At 28.8% G+C, this 21,864-nt stretch overlaps 1 protein-coding gene across 6 annotated transcripts in view; it reads left to right on the forward strand.

Moving 5' to 3' along the window:
• The window catches only part of LOC135922234 (ryanodine receptor-like), a 98,502-nt gene extending 89,219 nt beyond the window's left edge, over nt 1–9,283 (forward strand). For 2 of the 6 annotated variants that reach the window (XM_065456645.1, XM_065456647.1), the window contains 14 exons: nt 414–638; nt 1,507–1,609; nt 1,678–1,736; nt 2,619–2,805; nt 2,941–3,147; nt 3,346–3,519; nt 4,491–4,661; nt 4,807–4,953; nt 5,336–5,467; nt 5,871–5,919; nt 6,365–6,472; nt 7,455–7,620; nt 8,869–8,920; nt 9,004–9,282. In XM_065456645.1, the coding sequence (XP_065312717.1) occupies nt 414–638; nt 1,507–1,609; nt 1,678–1,736; nt 2,619–2,805; nt 2,941–3,147; nt 3,346–3,519; nt 4,491–4,661; nt 4,807–4,953; nt 5,336–5,467; nt 5,871–5,919; nt 6,365–6,472; nt 7,455–7,620; nt 8,869–8,920; nt 9,004–9,105 (1,882 nt within the window). In that variant the 3' untranslated portion in view covers nt 9,106–9,282. Of the gene's footprint in view, nt 1–413; nt 639–1,506; nt 1,610–1,677; nt 1,737–2,618; nt 2,882–2,940; nt 3,148–3,345; nt 3,520–4,490; nt 4,662–4,806; nt 4,954–5,335; nt 5,468–5,870; nt 5,920–6,364; nt 6,473–7,454; nt 7,621–8,868; nt 8,921–9,003 lie in introns of those variants that run through there. The other 4 variants (XM_065456646.1, XR_010570801.1, XR_010570802.1 and 1 more) reach the window with 4 other exon arrangements.
• Nucleotides 9,284–21,864: the final 12,581 nt, after the last annotated feature.

Genomic DNA, 21,864 nt, shown 5'->3' on the forward strand with positions numbered 1-21,864 from the left:
AGTCACTTCAAAGCTCGTTCACAAGAGTATAACTATAGTTATACAAACCGCACGAAAGAATTCCACATTTTCTAGTGAATTCAGGAATCAAACTTGGCGCATTCCAATTTTCTCCCCATATATCTTATTTTTCAGTATAAGATCTTCTAATCTTCTTTTTGATAAAATTTTTAATTTAATAAAAATTAACGCCTTAATTTGAATTTTATTGCCTGAATTTTAAAAAATGGCGAGCGTCCAAAAAAAAATAGACTCGATCGAATTCTAAAGATTTTTGTGGATATTGAGTTTTTAATAAAATACGAAATTTTATTTAAAAAAAAACAATGAATGACGCGTTTCCTGTATATAATTATTAACCCTAAACAATTTTCTTAACTTTTTATAAAATTTAAAAAAAAAATTAATTAAAGGGTCTTCTTTACCTGGGTGAGTATAATGATGAAAGGTTACGATTACATAGTCGAAGACAAAAACAAGGAAGATACCAATACCTTAAAATTTCTCATGTCAAACGCCCTGAAAAAACCTATGAAAATAGCCAAACATAAGGCTAAATGGGATTTCATCGAAGATATGGAAACCCCTATCCCTTCGTCCGTATTTGGAATTGAACTGACAAATAGGATGCAAGAAAGGTATATATGTTTAATAAATTATTTATTACATTTGCTGTATCTTTATATTATGTATATCGGGCTAAAAGAGAATTTTATTAAACGAAAATTTTGAAGAGTCAACTGTAACATAATGTTTAAAATTCGGAATCTCTTGATTATAAATCCTAACGAGGGCGATTTAAATAATTTTTAAATCTGATTTAACCGGAAGTGTATTCTAGTATGTGCAGAGTATCTACCCTATAAATTTCAGCCCAGCCATAGACATTTTGGTATTTTTTAATTTATATGAAAAATCGATATAAAAATTAATATAAATTAGGAGTAGTTCTAAAGTTCATTGCAAAATTGTTTGAAATTTATAGTTTGGGTACTCTACACATGCCAAAATACAATTGTAAAATCATATTTTTAAAATCTAAAAATTGCCCTTAGCAAAGGATTTAAAACCAAGAGATTCCTAATCCCTGCGGATTCCGTATTTCCATAAGACATATACATTATAACGAGGTTTTAGTGTAAATAGATTTTGTAATCTCGATAACATTGAAGTGAAGCCCAAATAATGGATGTCATTATATTTAATAAAAAAAAAATTGTTAAAGATATGCAAAACCTTTATAAGGTAACTCTTAGGTTGTTATGCTTTGTTAACGCAGATAGTTTATCAATTTATAGAACATTTTGATGGACATTTTTTTTTGTAGAATTTTGACGGGAATAGATGGAGATAAGTAGGTAATAACCGTGTTAAGGTGGTTATCTGAAGCGATGCGCTATAATTTTAATATTATGTTATCAAATTTAAGAAAGAAAAAAATTTTTTTATAAGGATTCAAAATCAATAAAATATAACTATTAATTACATTTGGAATTTTTATAAAAGAGTTTCTTTGCCCTCAATAGACGAGATAGATGAATTAGATCAATTATATCTATCCGAACATTTGCCCAAATCGTTTTCTTTCGTCAAAAAAATTAGCACTGTGGTACATAAATATTATAATTATTATGTAAAATTTATAATAAACATTTTTTTTTTTAAATAAAAAAATAGAATACCTTGGAAGAAGACACTCAGGCAAGAAAGTCCATGAATTCCCAAAGAAAATCTAAGTTGTTATCGTTTTTATATTAATTTATTAGAATTCATGAGAAATGTAAAAGCTAGCCGAAATTTTGGGCCCAGATCTATACAAAAAAATCTCATTTTATAGCTCAGCTAGATTATAAATGTGTGTTTTTCCGACAATATATTATTATTTAAATCCATTTTTAAGCGCGTTTTTTTTAAATTAAAGAATTCTGATTTTACCGGAAATGTATTCCACGATGTTTGCCTACCCTATGAATTTCAGATAATTTGGCCATGAACCTAACTTATTATAATTTTATATCAGTTTTTACTAAGATTTTACATATAAATTAAAAATGACTCAAATGTTAACGATAAAATTATAACTTGATGGCATCTTTGAATGGCTGCACCAGTCCTATCACTAGGACTTTACGTCTATTGCGGCAGATTTTATGCTCAAAAGTTAAAATTTGGGAAACCATTTTGTTAAACCATTTTGGTCTTTAAATTTGGTCCTTTTCGAATTTGTGCTGACAGTTGAAAAAAATAACACATTGCCGGAAAAAACACATTGACGTTAACATATATATAAACTTTTTGAATAAAACACTTTTAAATAACTTTTTTTTCCCTTCTTATTTTGATCATATTCACACTTGTAAGCTATGGTCGCTGGAATTTCTTCTTTTTAATAATTGAAAAAATATTAGCAATCTTCTGGCTATCCTAAAGAATTTATTTTTCAATCTCAAACAAAATATAGGGTTAAAAATAATTCGTAGATCTAACTCCTCACTTTCTATCCATGGCTTCGTGTAGTATAATTCTTAATTGTTTTAGTGCTCCAAATAAGAATTTAAATTGTCGGTGTTTAAAAATGAAATAATTCCCAACTTTTAAATTTTTTTCGTATAATTTAGAGAGATGATAATTGCCAAAAATTTGCGACAGGCCAAAAAGGTATTGACAAAACCCTCAGGACCCAAACGGGCTCCCATGATAGATAACAAGAAATTATTCGGGTTTGTGGCTAGGAATTATTACAATATCAAATATATTGCTCTAGCCCTAGCTTTCGCTATCAATTTTCTCCTACTTTTTTTCAAAGTAAATAATTCTATCCTTATAATTAATATCAATTTTCGCAAGAGAGAGACGCCATGGGAAGGGAAAAGGAAGGAAGGTAAGAGAAAAGCGAAAAAAAAGAATGAAATAAAATAATAATATAATGTTTACATGAAGGTTGACCAAGTACCTTTAGAAGAAAAATCATCCAAAATTGACGCATCAAATTTAAATCTATCTGAGGCGAATTCCAGCGATTCTAATGTCAAAGAATATATAAGGTTGGACGAGAACGCCATATTTTTGAGTCCACTCATTCAAATTCTTTGCGTCACTCATATATTTGTATCCTTAGCTATGTTGATAGGTTACTATTATCTCAAAGTAAGATATGATTGATTTTATATTATAAGAGTTTAAAAACTTGCACTAATCTTCTGTAAATTGATTATGTTAGATTTTTTTTTGAAACTATTCATCTGAATAATTTCTGGTGACCTAAATTTGGAATGATTTAGAGTAAGATTAACGTAAAGTTTTTATATGGCATTCAAATCATATTCTGGGGCATTGTTCTTTAAGGTACCCCTTTCGATATTCAAGAGGGAGAAAGAAATTTGCAGACAATTAGAATTCGAAGCTATGTGGATCGATAAGCAGCCGGGTGACGAGGATTTTAAAGATCACTGGGACAAATTGGTTATCAACACTAACACCTTCCCAAGATACTATTGGGATAAATTAGTGAAGAAAAAGGTTTATCACCCCAAAAAACAAGACATATTAATTGTATGTAATTTACAATTTTATATTATTCTTAATTTGAGAATATTTTGGATCTGAAATATCTGTTCAGAAAGGATACAATTCTATACCTTTCCAAATATATTTATTGCTTGTTGCGCAATCAAAAATATTATAAACATTTATAAGAGCCTTTTAAAAAAAAGGGATATTATATAATTATTTTTTTCACTTTCCTAGAAGTAATTCGCTCATCTTCTATAAAATTTATAAATAATATATAACCCTTATAAAGGAGCATGGACAAAATAAAGATTTTCGGTTTTTAGAATTGTTGGAGCTTCAATGGGTTCTAAGGTTCTACTTCCAACTAGTGTTGTTAAACCGCTCAATTCGAGCCGATTTTTAAAAACGACTAACTCATTGTTTTATTCAAAAAAAATATTATGCAATCCTAAAGATTTTTCTTATAGGTGACACAAAGTTTTGGACACCTATTAACTAAATCTCGAGGCTTAGGCAATATTTTTCTGGCTAAAATATTTATTAAGTCGTTTTAAAAATCGGCTCAAATCGAGCCTTTAAACAACACTACTTCCAACCATATTTTGCTTATTTAGATTCGTTTTGCGATATTAACCAATCAAAACTTTTCCTTTTTTAAATAAATTCAAATTCTAGTTCCTTAAAAAAAATATTAAAATGGTTTCCGATTCCTAATTTCTAGAATATTTTTTTTTAAAAAAGATGGCGTTTCCAGTTTCTAGTTTAGATTACAAATTTTTTTTATTTTCGGCTACCAGGTTTCTACTTCCGGTTCCCAAACTCTGGGTTGAAGTTAATAGATTAGATTTTAATAAAATTATTGGTTCGAAGATTATTAATTAGTCACCGTTATTTGTTCTATAAAGTCAAAAATAAATAAATAAAATTTTATAAACCTCATCATTTAAAATATACTCAACAATAAAAAAAATCAATAGGTCTTAGTTAAATATTCCGAGACCCATGATGTCAACGAGTTAAGGGAATTACTCGGTCTTCAACAAGAATCTCAGTTTTTCGACACCAATGAAGTTCAGAAGATTAAAACACCCAAAAATGTGGATTGGAAATACGAAATATGGCACCTGGGGATCACTCTGACTGACAATGTATACTCTCATTTTTATTTTCCTACTTCGATAAAAAATATTAAAAATATAAATTTTTTAGTATAAAAAATGAAACATATTATTAAATTATATGTGTATTTAGTAAATATATTATTATCTATGTTTTAAAAAAAATTTTTTTTAGTCTTTCCTCTACATCATGATTTACTTCATATTTTCCGTCATGGGGAATTTCAATCATTTCTTCTTCGCTGCCCATTTACTTGACATAGCCATAGGCTTCAAGACTCTCAGGACAATTTTGCAATCTGTTACGCATAATGGAAAACAGGTTTTGAAATAATTTTTTTTCATATATAGTTATGTATGCAATAACATAAAGTGTATAATACGAAAATGGAGCAGCAATAAAATTCTTTTTTGCAAATCCACAAACTTATTGAACTAAGCTATTAATTTGACATCGCTTATTTTGAAGATGATATTTATGAAATGTAACTTTAATAAGAGCTACTATTTAAAAAAAATAATATTTTATAACTCTAAATAAAATATATTTTACAGAGTATTCACTCAATCTTCTCAGATTATATGTTCACTTAATTTACTTTTGCGCAACGAAGGTTAAAATTTTTAATCTTTCTAATCCTATGTGTAATTTTTTTTTCCTTTCAAAGTCCTATCTATAATTAATCAAAAAAAATTATATCTAGTTATTGTTGACAGTTATGATGACATCAATCGTAGTTTACATTTATACCGTGATCGCGTTCAATTTTTTCCGGAAATTTTACATTCAGGAGGAAGACGGAATTCAAGATTCCAAATGCCATAATATGCTATCGGTATATAATATTATAAATATTAAAGTTTTTTTTTATTTTCCCATAAATCAAAAAAAAAAAAGCATATTTTGTGGGTTTTTCTTAACGTGAACCTTAATATCAGTATCATCATTAGGGTGGGGCAAAATATATTTTCAGTTTAAATGATAAAACTTAATTGAAACGAAGCTTAAATAAAAATAATCTACATTATTGAGAAAATTATTGGTGTTTATTTTAGCCAGTTTTATCTCTATTACTTCCTCCAAATAAAGGCAATCATCTAATCTTTTGCCCCCCTCTGTCCTTTTATTATCACTATTTCGTTTTTCCTCGTGGTATTTATCAATCGTCTATGGCAGTTCTTACAAATATTAGTTTTTAATTTTAATCATAAAGGTTTATAATTATATTTTTTATCAAGTGTTTCGTATTCCATCTATATAAAGGGGTTCGATCCGGTGGTGGAATAGGTAATAAAAATAATTAATTTTTTTCTTTTTTTTTTGACAATAAACCGTCAAATTTATGGTAAGAATGATACCTTTAAAATTATGTGTAGTTCTAAAATAAGGTAAGTTGATCTAATTTTTGTAGAGGAGGGCTAGGGGGGGGGGTGGAATGGAAGGATTACACTCATTAACTGAAACCTAATTCTTTATAGATTTATTTTCTCATAAATAGTGTTGTTAAACCTCTTATTTTGAGCCGATTTTTCAACACGGTTAACTCGATATTTCATTAGGAAAAATATTATGCAAGAATAACAAAATCTCGAGGCTTAGGCAATATTTCTGGCTAAAATACTGAGTTACCCGTTTTTTAAAAATCGGCTTAAATCGAACTGTTTAACAACACTACTCATAAATAAATATATGAAATGTCTTTTTATTGTATAATAAATTTATATGATTAAAGGCGATGAAATTTCTGCACCCGATGGAGACCCATACGAAGCCTACCGGATAATCTTCGATATCACGTTCTTTTTCTTCGTTATTATTATTCTCCTTGCCATTATGCAAGGTTGAATAATTTTTTTTTATTTCCTTCCACATTTTTAGGTGAAGATTCAACTTTGGAATACTATTTTTTTTTAAATTTAATTTTTAGGTAGATTCCATTGTTAGTATTAACTTATACTTACCCCCACCCCACCCCCTAAAAAAATACCATTTCCTATTTCTATTGGATCACATGCTTAGTAAGTTTTTCTAATTGTTTTATTAATTTTTTTTAAATACAATGACATCTAATTTGGGTTCTCGGTTCTTCAATGTAACAGTCCTTAACTTAATTTGAACTCAAGACAATAAATTAAGAATGCTATCCATTTTAATAAAATATAAGGGGCTCATGTTTAATTTATTCACATTATATTGGTCCATATGGGTCTTTAAATTAGGAAAGGTTTACTTCTATAATGGGATAGGAGGTAAGAACAAAATTAATATGATTGGAATCTTATTGCTCCACTACACAAAACCACACATAACTCTTTAAAAATTATGGTAAATTAATTTAATAAATATCTTTATAGACGCCCCAATATTGATGCTTAATTCTCATGTGATGCTTAGTTAGGAATTAATTATATTAGTGTATCTTTAAACTATTTTATCTATTAATTAATTTTATATTCAATTATTAACATTACAATATTTTTCTTTCTATTAGTATTATTAATATTATAATAATATATATTTTCGAATATTATTGTTATATTTTTTTTTGGTTTATTGTTTTATCGATTATTGTATATTAAAGAGAAGAAACCAAAATCAAAGTTTATAGATATAAGTAAGCGGACTGGTGGGTAAATTTTTTAAAAAATTATAAGTGAGCAGGCGGAAGGATTAAAAATTTCCAAACAACGAATGGGTGGGCTTTTTGGCTAATAACCCGCCCATAGCAGATCTCTACCTCCGATATCCCTTCAAATAAAATAAAAACCATTAATCATATAATGAATTATTATTTGTCATATAATTATATATCATTTTTAAAGGTCTAATCATCGACGCGTTCGGCGAATTGAGAGACCAACTGGAACAAGTCAAAGATGACATGGAATCCAATTGCTTCATATGCGGAATCGGGAAAGATTATTTCGAAAAAATTCCTCACGGCTTCGAGATTCACACTAAAAAAGAACACGATCTAGCCAATTACATGTAATAATTGTTAATAGAAAAAATTATGATCATCATCTTAATTCAATTGATTCTTCGATTTGTTATAATTTCCTTTATTTAAAGGGTTTCCCATTCAAATATGAAAAAATTCAAATCAAAAAAGGAAAAGTGTCAATCATAAAATGAAAAGGTTCTTTCAAAAAAAAAGGAAAAGTGTCGATCAAAAAAAGAAAATTAAGAAAAGTGTCAATCAAAAAACGAAAATCCCTAGTTGAATAGATCTTTAAATTAGCTAACGATTGATATCTTTTAAAAAATTGAGTTCTTTAAGGGATTCTTTTAAATCTTATGATGATCCCGGATAGTTCTGATCCCTTCAAAAATGATGACATATATATATCGTAATTGTAATAAAATAATTTGATATGCAAAAATATTAATTAAAAAAAAATTGATTGTAGAAGAGAAATAAAAATTAAAATTTACAAGATATAAGGAGAAAAAATAATAAAAAAGTTATAAAATTGTTATGTAGGATGAAAAAAAGAGGAAAAAATTGTTAAAAGAATAACATGATTAGAGAAGTGAAGAAAAATAACAGGGATTAATAAATTATTTTTAAAAAGACCAATTATCATAAATGAGGAGAAAAAATAAATTGGGAAAAGATAAGAAAAATAAAAATTAAAGATTTAACGAAATTTCAAAAAGTTAGAAATAAAATAAGATGAAACATAAAAAATAAAAAAAAATTTAAGAAAAATCGACATGAAATATAATATTTAAAAAAGATTTTCCTTTTTGATTTTTTCCTTTTTTGTTTGACACCTTTTCTATATAATTAAAACTTTTCCTTTTTTGTTTGACACTGTTACTTTTTTTGATCGGACTATTTCCTAAGTCTTTGGGACTTTTCCTTTTTTGATTGAACCTTATCCTTTTACGATTGACACTTTTCCTTTTTTGATCGGACTTTTCCTTTTATGATTGACACTTTTTCTTTTTTGAAAGTGATATCCTGTATAATCAAAAGTAGGATAAGAAAATTTCATAAACGGGGGAAGGGATGTGGATCTTGGGAATAGAAATATTTTATATGTTCAAATTTTAAAATTCAGTAGCATAATATAATGCCAATAATATTTCATCCTTAAGCTTCATTCTTAATTATGGGAGGAAGGGAATGGAAAGAAAGGAGAAAGAAAAGAAAGGAAAAGAAAGAAAGAAAGAAGAAAGAATATATCCTGCCTCCACCCCTAACTTTATTATACTCTTTTTATTTTAAAGGTTCTTCTTCATGCATTTGATTAACAAACCAGAAACGGAATTCACTGGACAAGTAACTATTTTTTATTTCACCATAAAAAATATATATGATTTAGTTGCTTCTCGCTTTTAATCTCTATATTTTTAATCATTCAGGAAACTTATGTATGGAGATTGTATCAACAAAGATGCTGGGATTTTTTCCCAGTCGGTGATTGTTTCCGAAAACAATACGAAGAACATATTGACGCAAACTAATATTGTATTATTAGGGCATAGAATTACAATTTATATGTTCCATTCAATACATCTTCCAGATACTAATGTTAAAGATCAATTCTATTCTAGCAAAAAAAACATCTCTTATTTATTTTATAAGTGTATTACGTTTATTTGATTTTTTTTTCCTTGGGGATGTTATAAATTACAATTTATATAATCTAATATATTACAATGCCTTATTTTTTTTTAAATAAAAATAATATTTTATTTATAAAACGATAAAAATGGTTTGCGGTGTTGCCCTTTTTTTAAAAAAGGAACCAAAAATTTTAGCTTGTTAAGAAAAAAATAATAGATGGGCTATAATTAGTATATTTGTTTCTAGAATTTGGATAATCTACTGAAAAAGGTTCTTGTTCCGAGGTACAAATTAGAGGGTCTATTTCCCGTTTTTGTTTTCATTGTTCCAGGGTTCATTTTCCTGTTTCAAAATTCTATTAGTAAGTAATGAAATATAATAAATCTAAAAATAATAAAATAAATATCCCTTATAACCATTAAAATAAATCGTACATGTTGAACAATATATATATATATATATGTTGCCCTTTTGTGTTTTAGTTTTTTTTCCCTACGTTTATTTCCTTATACTCTCTAGTAAAGTTGTCATTTTTCTTAATCATAAATGAAAAAAAAAACACATTTCTCAAACTGAAACAAAAAAAAAAGGATTTAAAAAATAGAAAGATCTTAGCAATTTTAAATTTAGTAGTGATCTTCACAAACGGCCACTTCTTTCCTAAAACTTTTGAATTTTTAAAACCCTAGTCCTTAAAATCTGACATTCATCTAGGCTATGGAATTCCTTTATGTTCGACAAAAAATTTAAAATCTACAAAATGTCTTTTCGCACAAATCTTATCATCATCACTAAGTAATATCTGTAATATTTAAGGATTTATATTTTAAATAAATTGGAAAAATAAAATCATTTAAATTATTAATATTTGTATTTACAAATATACAAATATCTCAATATATGATTTTAAGTATAAGATTCGCTGAACCCGATTTTAACCTGGTTTAGCGAATTTCCGGGTATGTCTCTGGTTTTTAGAAATTTAACATAAAGATTTTAAGTTCTGTTCGGGTTCAGTCTGCTCTGGATCGGGTTGGGTTCGAAACTCTGGTTAAGTGGGATATTTTTATTAGCTTAAAATTATATCTACGCAAACCTGCTAGAAGTAAAATAGCTCTGCCCTTGACGCATGCGTAATACTTTTATAATAATTACAAATTGAATGTCATGTCACGAATCTAGTTTTCACCCATTTCATATCAAAAACAGGAAACGAAAGCATTTTATCTTTGTTTCGTTTCTTTAAAATTAAAGTATGACTCTTTTCCTTTCATTAACTCCGTTTAAATTAAAGATGTTATAATTATGATTATCATAATTTTTGTGAACATTCCGTGAACCCTGGTTCTATAACCTCCAAAACATTTAAATCTTGTTCCCATTCCGTTTCACTAAAATCTCGTATCATCTGGTTCTGGAATATTCCTGGTCAATACTCTTTTCTAGATATTAAAAAAAAAATTATCACGAAGATTAGGGTATAATATTAGCGCTAAAAGTGAAAATAAAGGAACTTATCTTTTAAAACCCTTAGTTTTACCCATTTTTTAATTTTAGCCAAACAAATATTACCTTTTCTCTTTAGCTTTAACCTTTTCTGGTGGTAAGCTCCTTCAACATCTCTCTCCACTTTATGTTATTCATACAATCTCTTTTATCTAATTTATACTTATTTATATTGACTCTAACTTTATGGCCCCATTGAAGTTTTGGCCTTCCTCTTTTACGTTTGCCCATTCCAAACTCTCAACCTTATTTCCTATGTAGATAGGCCTTCTCATTGTGTGTTCATACCACCTATGTCTGTTTACAATTAACTTAGTCTTAATGGGCACTACCTTTAAACTACTTAGTATTCTTGTACTGCTCACTTTATCCTTTCTTGTTACCCCAGCAATCATCCTCAGCATTCTCATCTCCATAGTTTGTAGACTTCTCTCGTCTGATTCTTTGGTTGGTCATGTTTCCGAACTATATAGATTAGTTGGTTGTACTATGGAACTGTAAATTTTTCCCTTTAATTTGTGTGGGATTCTTTTGTCAAATAGCACTCCAGATAAAGATCTCCACTTTTCTTTATCTCTTTTTCTATTGTGCCGTTTGTTTGTAGTATAGTGGAGCCAAAATATTTGCAACTTTCAATTGCCGATATCTGCCATTCATTTATATTAATACTCTCTGTTTCTTCTCCTCCTATCACCATATATTCCGTCTTTTCTCTATTTACTTTTAGTCCGTGCTTTTCTAGGATATTTATCCAACTCACTAATTTTTCTTTCATTTCATGCTTGGATTCGACAAGTATCACTATCATTTGCAAATATCATATTCCACGGAACTGTCTGAGATATAGACTATGCTAATACATCTATTACTGCAATGAAGAGAAGTGGGCTGAGAGCCGACCCTTGATGAACTCCTTCGGCTATTGTGAAGCCTGCTGAAGTACCTGTTGTGCTACGGACCATTGTTGTATGGCCCATATACATATCCTGTATTATTCTTATATATTTTCGGGAACCTTTTTGTGGCGTAGCGCCCACCAGATAGGTTTTCTTGGGATTCTATCAAAGGCCTTTTCTAGATCGAGAAAGTCAATATGTCTTTTTGTTCTTTTCCCTGTATTTTTCACTCATTTGCCTAATTGCGTGGATACCATCGGTTGTTGATCTACCAGGCATAAAGCCAAACTGAGTCTCTCCTATTTTGATTATATCTCTTAATCTTTTTTCTATTATTTTTTCGTATAGTTTTAGACAGTGTGACATTAGTTTTATGCCCCTGTAATTTTGACAATTATGTGGATCCACTTTATTTTTGAAGATAGGAACTAGATAGCTCTGCCTCCATTTTTGGGGAACCTCTTCATTTCCAAGTATCTTATTGTATAGATTTGTGAGGAGATGTATTCCATCATCTCCTAGTGCTTTAAAGCTTTCTATTGGAATATCGTCTGGACCCCTAGCTTTGTTGTTTTTCATATGCTTGAGGCATGTGATTATTTCTTGTTGTGTTATAGGTTGTACAAGGTTTTGACAAGGGGAGTGTTCGTCTAGATGCAGTATGTGCGGATTAAAGTTGAGAAGCTCCTGAAAATATTCTTTCCATCTATTCATTATTTCTTTTTCCTTTATTATCAATTTTCCATCTTTATTCTTGATTACTTTCGGAGCTCGGTTTATATCTCTAGAATTTTTTTCTCGCTGTTCGGCTAATCTGTATATTTTATTTTGCCCTTCTTTGGCATGTAGTTCTTCAAACATGTCATTGTATGCCATAGATTTGGCCCTAGCCACCGCCTTTGTAGCTAATCTCTTGGATTTTTTGTATCTTGTCTTGTCATCTGGGTTTTTAGATTTGTACCATATTTTATAAAGGGTTTTTTTCTGCTGTATAGTGGTTTGTAATTCCACCACCATAGTTCTTTGTATGATTTGTTACCTCCCCTTGTCAAGCCTAGTGTCAATTTGGCAGTGTCTATTAATCTGGAAAAGGTTTGTCCACATTTTTTCACTGACTTGTGAGGAATCTATTGTTTCAATGTTTGCATTGATTGCAAGGGCATCTGTCATTGTTTTTAATTTGTCCCATTTGATGCATGGTTCCAGTTTTATCTTGTTTTGAGTGGATTTATTTGAGATGTGTGACTCCATGACTAGTAGCTTGTGTTGTGCTGCGATATCTTCTCCTGGAATGACTTTGCAGTCTATTACATCTTTTAATCTTCTGCGAGAGATTAGCATGTAATCTATCTGTGTTTTCCTTGTACCACTTTCATATGTTATTAGATGACTGTCTTTTTTCTTATAGTAGGTGTTGGTTAAGGCAAGGTCGAAAGCTTGCGCAAATTTCAGTACATGCTCTCCTTCATCATTTCTTTCTCCATATTCAAAACCACCATGTTGCCTTTGGTAGCTATCTCTTGCTGCGCATTTAAGTCACCACCAATTATGACTAGGTCATCCTTGGGGATTTCCATTACAGCTTCATCAAGGATACATCTTTCTCTTCTTCCTTGCAACCCGTTTGAGGGGCATATGAAAGTATGTGTAGTATTGATTGACCAATGCAGAATTTTGTCTTCATTAGTCTATCAGAGATCCTGTTGACTTCTACTACTGAGGTGGTTAGATCTTGACTGAGGATGATTCCAACACAGTTCATATTGCTAACAAGTCCATTATAGTACAATTTATACCCATCTCCAATCATCAAAGTCTTCTGTCCCTTCCATTTCGTCTCTTGTATGCACGCTATATCAACTTTTCTCTTGTTCAACATTGATGCCAATTCTCTCGCCTTACCTTTAAGCGTCCAAATTTTCAAACTTGCTAATCTTGTCTTCTTTGCTTTGACCTATATTTTACTTTTCACAGTATGGAGGTCTGCACCCTGCGCGTCGCTTGGAGGGAACGCCCCAGCTTTCATATTCATATTTCCATTTGTTTCCTTCATTTTGTTTATTGGACAGGTATCCTTGTCATCCGGCTGTCCAGGCCTGTCGGTGACCTGGGTGTCATCTCTTAGTTCCGAAATTTATCTTACCATATGTCTTTACACATCAGTCATCGAAGAAAAACTTTAAAGTTTTTATTCTCTTTACCAGGATTGAACCTGAGTCCTTCTTCGTCCTTCTGTTTCTAAGCATAATCTAACCCATTAGGCCACCCCGGCGATAGCCAAACAAATATTACCTAAACTTCGAAATTTCACCTGAAGAGGGCAAAACCTTTCCGCCAAGTTTTGGTGAAATCTCTAAGGCCAGGAAATATTTGTTTAGCTAAAATTCTGATTTTACCTGCTTTTAAATAATTAGCCTAAATTAATGTCTAACAACATTTAAATTTGATCACGAATATTAAGAAGTTTCCCGTACATCCAAACATGATACAGAAATTTGAGAACTGTGTATTTCGACATGAACAAAAAAAACCTACCTTTTAATAATTCTTAGCCGATAAATAATAAATTATTTTTTTATATAATCACTACAGTGACCTCCAATATTAAAATACTACCCATTGGGCGAAGCTTTTAGTGTATATATCTGCATCTTGCGAAAAGTAAAAATAGAGTAGAAGGTAAGGTTATATATACTTAGATTTATCAAGCTTCAGCTACATTAAATAAACGCTCGACATTTTCTTATATGCGAAAAACCAAAATGGAAGGAAGGAAAGGCAAACATGGGAAAATCATTTAAATGTTAAATATAATAGGATGAAGATTCGTCTTATATTTGTCATAAACCTTAATAAGATAGATGGCAAATTATGAACTCTAGATCCTCACCCCCACCCCTACTCTTTTGGTTGTGAGAATAGTGAAATAAGAAAATTTTAAACACGATAAGAAGAAAATGGTGATTCTAAAATAAATTATACCAGGAAGTTATATGAATAGACATGTTGGAAGGAAAGATATGTGAAAATTAATATGCAGGAGGAAAGTGGAATCGATAAAATTGGGAGGGCCTCCTTTGATCGTAAGATTTATATCGTATTTTCGTCTTTTATAGTCCATTTCGGTCAAAATGGAGGACATCATTATTAATACAAATATTTATGCAGGTAATTATTCTATTTATGCGTTTATTTAATATGTCGGATTTATGCAAGTAATATTTTAACAATTTTACGATATAATCTTATAATTTGAAACTAATAAACCGACCAATCAGAAAAGGGATCATAGTTAAGCAAATCATAAAATTGAAGGTACATATGATAAAATTTGATTCGAATCAAATTCTATTAATTAATTCACCCCACAAATATTTTTTAAGTTCGGTCAAAATTCTGAATCTGAAACATCGCCAATTATAGGAAAGTAGAGGAATTTCAATAATCATAATACTATTTTAAGTAGGTATGATTACATGCGAAATCTAATATTTTCTATATATTAGCAAGTCTAAATATAAGGCCTATTAAACAAAGTATAAAACGTCTCTTAACTTGGCCACATATTGACAAGACTACAGGGAACATGGTTTGAGAACTAGATATCAGAGCAAAAGATAGAACTGTGGGCCTTAAATAAATGTTGAGCATGTATAAAACGAAATAACAATATGTAAGATTGATAATAAATGACGCGCCAAAAACAATCATAATTACCAATCAAAATTTTAAAGAATTGTTGATATTAAAATTCAAAATATCAAATTGCTGACATCACTGGATTAGAAAAAACATTCCTCATAGAATATTACCACGTTTTAGTTTGACATTAATTTTTGATTTTTTTTTACATCTTTCTCATAATTTTATATATAAAAAAGAAGAAATTAAATGTTTTGAAATGATGATTTATTAAATTTTAACAAATTTTATTTTTTTTATTTTTAGAAAATATTCTTGAAATCCTTTGATTTGTGATAATGGGATGATATTTCGAATTCCCTTTAAAATATTGGAATGGTAAAACTTTTAATATTATATTATCTCAATCTTTTTCAAATAATGACCAAATAAAATAAGTTTTGAATCATTTTAAATCACTTTGTTGAAAATAACCGATATGAGGTAAGGGATCCAAATTTTTAAAAGTGTTTTTTTTACAATAAATAGGAAATCAGATATCCAAATTTTTTTAAATTTTATTATTTACCAAGAAACTTGAACCCTATTCTAAATACCGTAGGAAGTATCAATACCATCTCAACGAATATTACCACTATGTCATCTTAATCGGGGTACTAAACTTATTCATCTATAATGTAAACGCCCAAGCTTTCAAAGACCAGTTCGACATTTCTAACGGGCTAAAATCCTGTCCTGTATCGGATAACTGCATTTGCGTCTCATGGCAACCGCTAGTTATAGAATGCAAAAATCTTAAATTCTCGGATTTAATTGTTGCACTAAATCCGGTGAGAGAAATCCCAATAAAATCCTTGAAAATTGAAAAATGTTTTGGAGATCTCTCTAACGCTTCCTTCGCGCGGATGATAGTTAGGAAATTTATCATTTTTGATTGTACGATCCCCCACATGGTTATAGATCCGTTTCATCAATTGAGAGATGTTGAGATATTCGAAATCGAAAAGACTCTTATACCAATTTGGGAGTCAGATGGAGATTTATTGCAAAGCATAGCTCCCACTGTGTTGGAATTAACGATCAGTTATTCTAAAATAGAAATTTTTTACCCAACAACATTTGCAAACATGGTACAACTTGAGAAGCTTAGCCTGGAGGGAAATCAAATCGGGAGTATGGATGCCAGATTAACATATGATTTGTTAAATCTTAAGAGTTTAAACCTTGCTCATAATAAATTATTACATCTAACATACAGAACTTTTGCCTTCAACGATAAGTTAGATTCTTTGGATCTGAGTTTTAACTATCTCACCACATTAGTACCCGAAGTGTTCAAGGCTGCTAGGTTTAAGAGGATCAAATTGGAAAATAACAATTGGGAGTGCACATGTCAAATGAAGGGCATAATATCGCTTCTAAGTGATATGTCAAAAGATGGGGCACTTATTACTGGTAGTTGCATGTCACCTAAAGAATTAAATGGCAAGGAATTAACATCTGTCCAACAATTAATAGAGGGAAGTTGCAAAGATTTCAAAATGCCTCCCCCCGAGGCCTATCCTACAAAAGAAATTAGAACTATATATCCTTACACTTTTACTAGATGGTCAAAGAAGGTTACTTCGCTATCGCCAACTTCAAAGGAAACCACTGTTAAGGAAACATTGCCCTCAGATGTTGCTAAAAAGAAAATCATGGGAAGAAATGGGCTTAGGGAAAACTTTTTCACATATACTACTGAACTGAAAGGCAGCGAAGTAACCAATGTAACGAGCAGGTCCACCACAATCTCAACAAAGGTTACAAAAAAATCCTCCATAATTATAATTGATGTAACAACCAGGGTCTCTACATCCATGGTAAACAAAACTGACTCCTTACCTCATGAAACAGATACTCCACTCCAAGTTACACAGAGCTCAAGTATTTTATCTAAGGAATCTACGTCTTTGAAGATCCACCCAACTGAGTCTATGAATTTTAACCAATCACAAGGAATCGTTTCAAAATTAAGTTTTAACACCATATCAAATAGTGGCAACATTTCTAAAACTCCAACTCGTTCTAATATTCATTTGACAACAAAACTTAACTACGCCGTTGATATAGTACAAATTACTAGTGTAGGTAGTAAAAACACTTCTATGAACTTTAATAAGATAAAAATTTTGGTGGAAAACGCCACAGTTACTCCCAGATTGGTTTCATTTGAAACAACGATTTTGGATATACCCATTACACCTTTGAATTACTCTGAGGCCAGTGAAAAGTCTCATGTTATTGGTTCCGAAAAACGCAAAGATAATTCTTTAACGTGGGGTAAAGCGGCAGTTGGATTTATCTATTTCCTAGATGCAATAGTAGTATGTGCTATACTTATCACCATAGTTTTTATATGTTATTACAAGTTTTCTTAAAATTAACTCATGTCATAAAAATGTATCCTAGTCTCTATAATACTACATCGATATCATGTATAAACTGTATGTATATAAAGAATCATTTAGAAAATTAATTTCAGTAAAATAGAATTTATATTTATTATAAAATAGTATTCATAATTCATTTACATATAAAATTATAGAATTAATGATTTTTTTAAAATATAAAATCGTCTTTTATTTCTTTTTTGTATTAATATAATTTATTTTTATCTTTGATTTACTTGTTATATATAACATATTACTACTATAAATAAAGCTTAAGTTAAATATTTTCAACTCATGCCATTAAAATTTACATTCACCCTCTAGTGTCACCCCTCTCCAGATGTTGCCATTCTTCTCCTCAAGGCAAATAAGTCAATTATTTAAGCATATTTAAGTCAAATGAGATATAAATTTATCTCTGCACTAAAAACAAAATTAATAACAATATTTTAAATAAGAAATGTTTAAGTTAAAAAGTAAAAGTTAATTTTAATATTAATAAAAATAAATCTTTATCAAATATATATATATTTTTTATATTTTACAAATAATATCTTTAGGGATATAAAAAGAATCAATGAACAATAAATCGATCACTATACCAATTAATAAAAATGATTAAATTTTATTTTAAAAACCATTTTTAATATATCTTACATATCTCTCAAACCTTTAATTAACCCTATCACATATATCTTCTTACCTTTAATCCTACATATACTTGTTTAACTTTAAATATATTACATCCAATGAAAAAGTTCCTTGAGATGGGTCATTATTCATTTCGAATTGTGAATAGATGCAAACTAATAGTTAGAATAAAATACATTATTTTCTTTAGGATCTGAATATATTTTTTTAAATTTTAATATTTAGATTTGTAATCATTTTATTGGATAAGGTAGTTTTATATGTATATGTTGTCAATGTTTCAAATTTTAATCATTTTTTAAGGGCTTTTTTTTTTAAAATTTAAAAATCGCATATTACTGGAAATGTATTGCATGTTTAGAATACCTATCTTATGAATTGTAAATAATTTTTCCGTTAACCTTTCTGTCATTTAATATAAAATATGTATGGGAAAAAGAAAAAATTTATAGCCAAGTTGTCTGAAATTTATAGGGGTAGATATTCCAAACATGATAGAATACATGGTAAAATCAAATTGTTAAATTTAAAAGAACACATCCAAAAAATGACCTAACGTTTAAAAAATAACACATTGCCGAAAAAAGCATTGCTGCTAACATATATATTTTTTTTAAATGAATTTTTTGTACCTTTATAAAAACTATTATAACTTTTAATATTTGTTCTTTAAACACATTTTTAAAATAATTATCATGTTTTGGAAAAAAGTAATTAATATTATTAAATTGAAAATAAAAGATTTTTTTTTTTTTAAATGGATGAGATACTTTATCTTCTCTAGGGTGATTTGTACCCTTTTTTTAAAAAAATTTTATTATTATTTTTTTATCTCATTTCTCTTTTATACATACATATTTTTAAATTCATTTAATATATTATTAGTTTTTTTATATATTTTTTTAAAATTATAATTCGTAAATAAAAGTTAATTTAATTTTGAGATATCTTAATTATGGTTAGGTTGTGCTATCAAAACTCAAATAGATACAAAATTTTCTTTTCAACTGGCTAGTAAGAAAACCCTTTAAAATGGAAATTAAATTAAAATAAAAAACTTATAATAAAAGGAGGAAAATAAAGAGACGAATGAAATAAGAGTTTGTGATATTGGCCTTCGGTTCATTATAACAAATAGCCATAAAATTCTTTTTTTGAAGAATTTAATGTTCATATTCATTTTATTTACGATTTTACAAATTATTTCGTAATTATATATATTTTTTTAATTGTTCACTACTTTTGGAAACTTTGTTCCTATAGATGCGGTGCAATTGCCAATTATATTATCTTTTAATTAAATTTTTTAAAATTAATTTCCCAAATATTTAACGTAACATTTCATAGTTAAAATGATTTTAGAAAATAATTTTTTTTTTAATCCTATTTAAAATATCGGTATTTTATCGTCATAAAGTTAGCTTACTTTTACTATTGGATAATGAATAATCTGTATATATTGTATATATATTGGAATTACGCAATTATCCAATTTTGATTGAAAATCTTTATTAATTAATCATTATTATATAGTATACCTATTTTACTAATAGTAAATATATGGTAAATTAAGAAATCTTACCATTTTAGAGAGAGTTCGATCAAAAACTTTTGAGATATTCCTAATTTATCTATTGGAAATTGGCGAAATGACAAAGATATTAATCAATTCATTGCATGTATTGTCTGATTATGCAAAATAACACATATAGCAGGGTAATTATTATCATTTACAATCTCAGTGAGGCTCAAAAAATATTTTCTTAATAAATTTTTTTCCTTAGAACTTCAAAATGACCCTTTTTTTAAAGTTAACATTTTCAAATTTTCAAGTGGGGGATTCTTCAAATATTTTAGGGGGCTCGACCCCTGATCCCCCTCAGTGACGTTACGCTACTGCTGATTAGGTTCTAAATGTAAAACTAATTTTGCTCTAATTGGCAAGGCTGATTTAGTTCGAAATGACAAAACTCACTTTTCTCTAAATGACATTTTGGCTCTAAATCATAACACTGATTTGTCTCTAAATGACAAAGGCTGATTGAACCTCTTTTTTTTGCTAACATTTCAAAATGAACTTTTTTTAGCTAACATTTTCAAAATTGTTAGACCCCCATCCCCTCCTCTAGTGATTTTAATGACAAGTAGGCATTTTAAAAAATTGTAAAACATAATCTTGAATTATTTTTTAGCTTAACCGTAATTATTTTTTTAGTCGTAAGATAGATAAATATCCTACACGATACAATTCGATACCTTATATTGTATCATTATCATATTTTTTTTGTTACAAACACACCTAATACCTAATTAATTGTAACCGCAATATTTTCTAAAATTTATAATTATTCACTTTTGATTTTCAGCTGGTATATAAAACAGTTGTTTATTTAATTTATTCGCGTTCAAACTATTATAATATTGGGCTCCACTCATTGATAAATAATTTAACTTGACATAAAAAAAAGAGTAATAATGTTGTGAGACTCAAAAAAAACATGGCGTTTTAATTACTCTGAAAAGTGTCACCACTCAGTTTTTTATATAAAAAAATTATTTAATATTAATTTTATTAAAGGATATTAAGATCCTAGCATACTCATAATTTTTAAAAATTTTAATTTCGTCATTTTTTTTATAGAAAATTAAGATCAAATATGCCCAAATTTGACAATAAATAACTCAGTATTCTCAAATTATTTTAGAAACAGGTAACCCGGGCATCACTACTATGTAGTCTGGCCCGTTAATTTTTTGCCTGGCCGGTCCAAATTTTTTTTTAGAACCGGGCCGGATAACGGGACGGGTATTGCAGACCCCCAATTCTGAGATCTTTTGACATATTAAGGTTTAATTTTAAAAATTCCAATCGCGATTGCATTAAGAATAAATATATATTGCGAACATTTATTAAAAGAAAAAAAAAGCATGCTCAATAATAAAGTTACCATTACCAACATAAGTTCCTAAATCAAAATATAAGCCCTAAATGTTTTTAAAGAATATTTTTATTATATTTTTAAGTGAGAGAGAGTTGGCTTAAAATAGGGGAAGGGTAGGGGCAATTTACCTTCAATTTTTTAAAGGGAGATAGGCAATGTAAAGTAAAAATAAGATACAAAAATAAGTGGTAAAAATGATTATAATTTATTAAATAGATATTTATTTCGATTTTAACAGGTAATTATATTTTAAATAATTTATTCACAGATAACAATTTTAGTTTAATTTATACACGTTCGTGGTTGATTTTCGAATTATTGTTAGTATAATAGCTAGTTGATTACCACAAACTAGTGTTTATTCTGATTATGATGCCTGAAAGAGTTTTAATAAGGATTTTGCTAGGAGGTTATAAATATTGGTTAATTATTATACAATTTATTATTAATATTTTGGAAGAAAACTTCGATTATAGGAGGTTGGGGTGGTCAGTGACCCCTACACTTTTTGAGGGATAGAAGCAGAATACCCCCTTAAAGTACCCCCCCCCCCATTGTAAATTATTTTTTGACACCAATAAATTTCA

This window comes from Gordionus sp. m RMFG-2023, chromosome 1, assembly GCF_954871325.1.
Source record: "Gordionus sp. m RMFG-2023 chromosome 1, tfGorSpeb1-WG-v2, whole genome shotgun sequence".
In the NCBI taxonomy this organism is placed as follows: domain Eukaryota; kingdom Metazoa; phylum Nematomorpha; class Gordioida; order Chordodea; family Parachordodidae; genus Gordionus; species Gordionus sp. m RMFG-2023.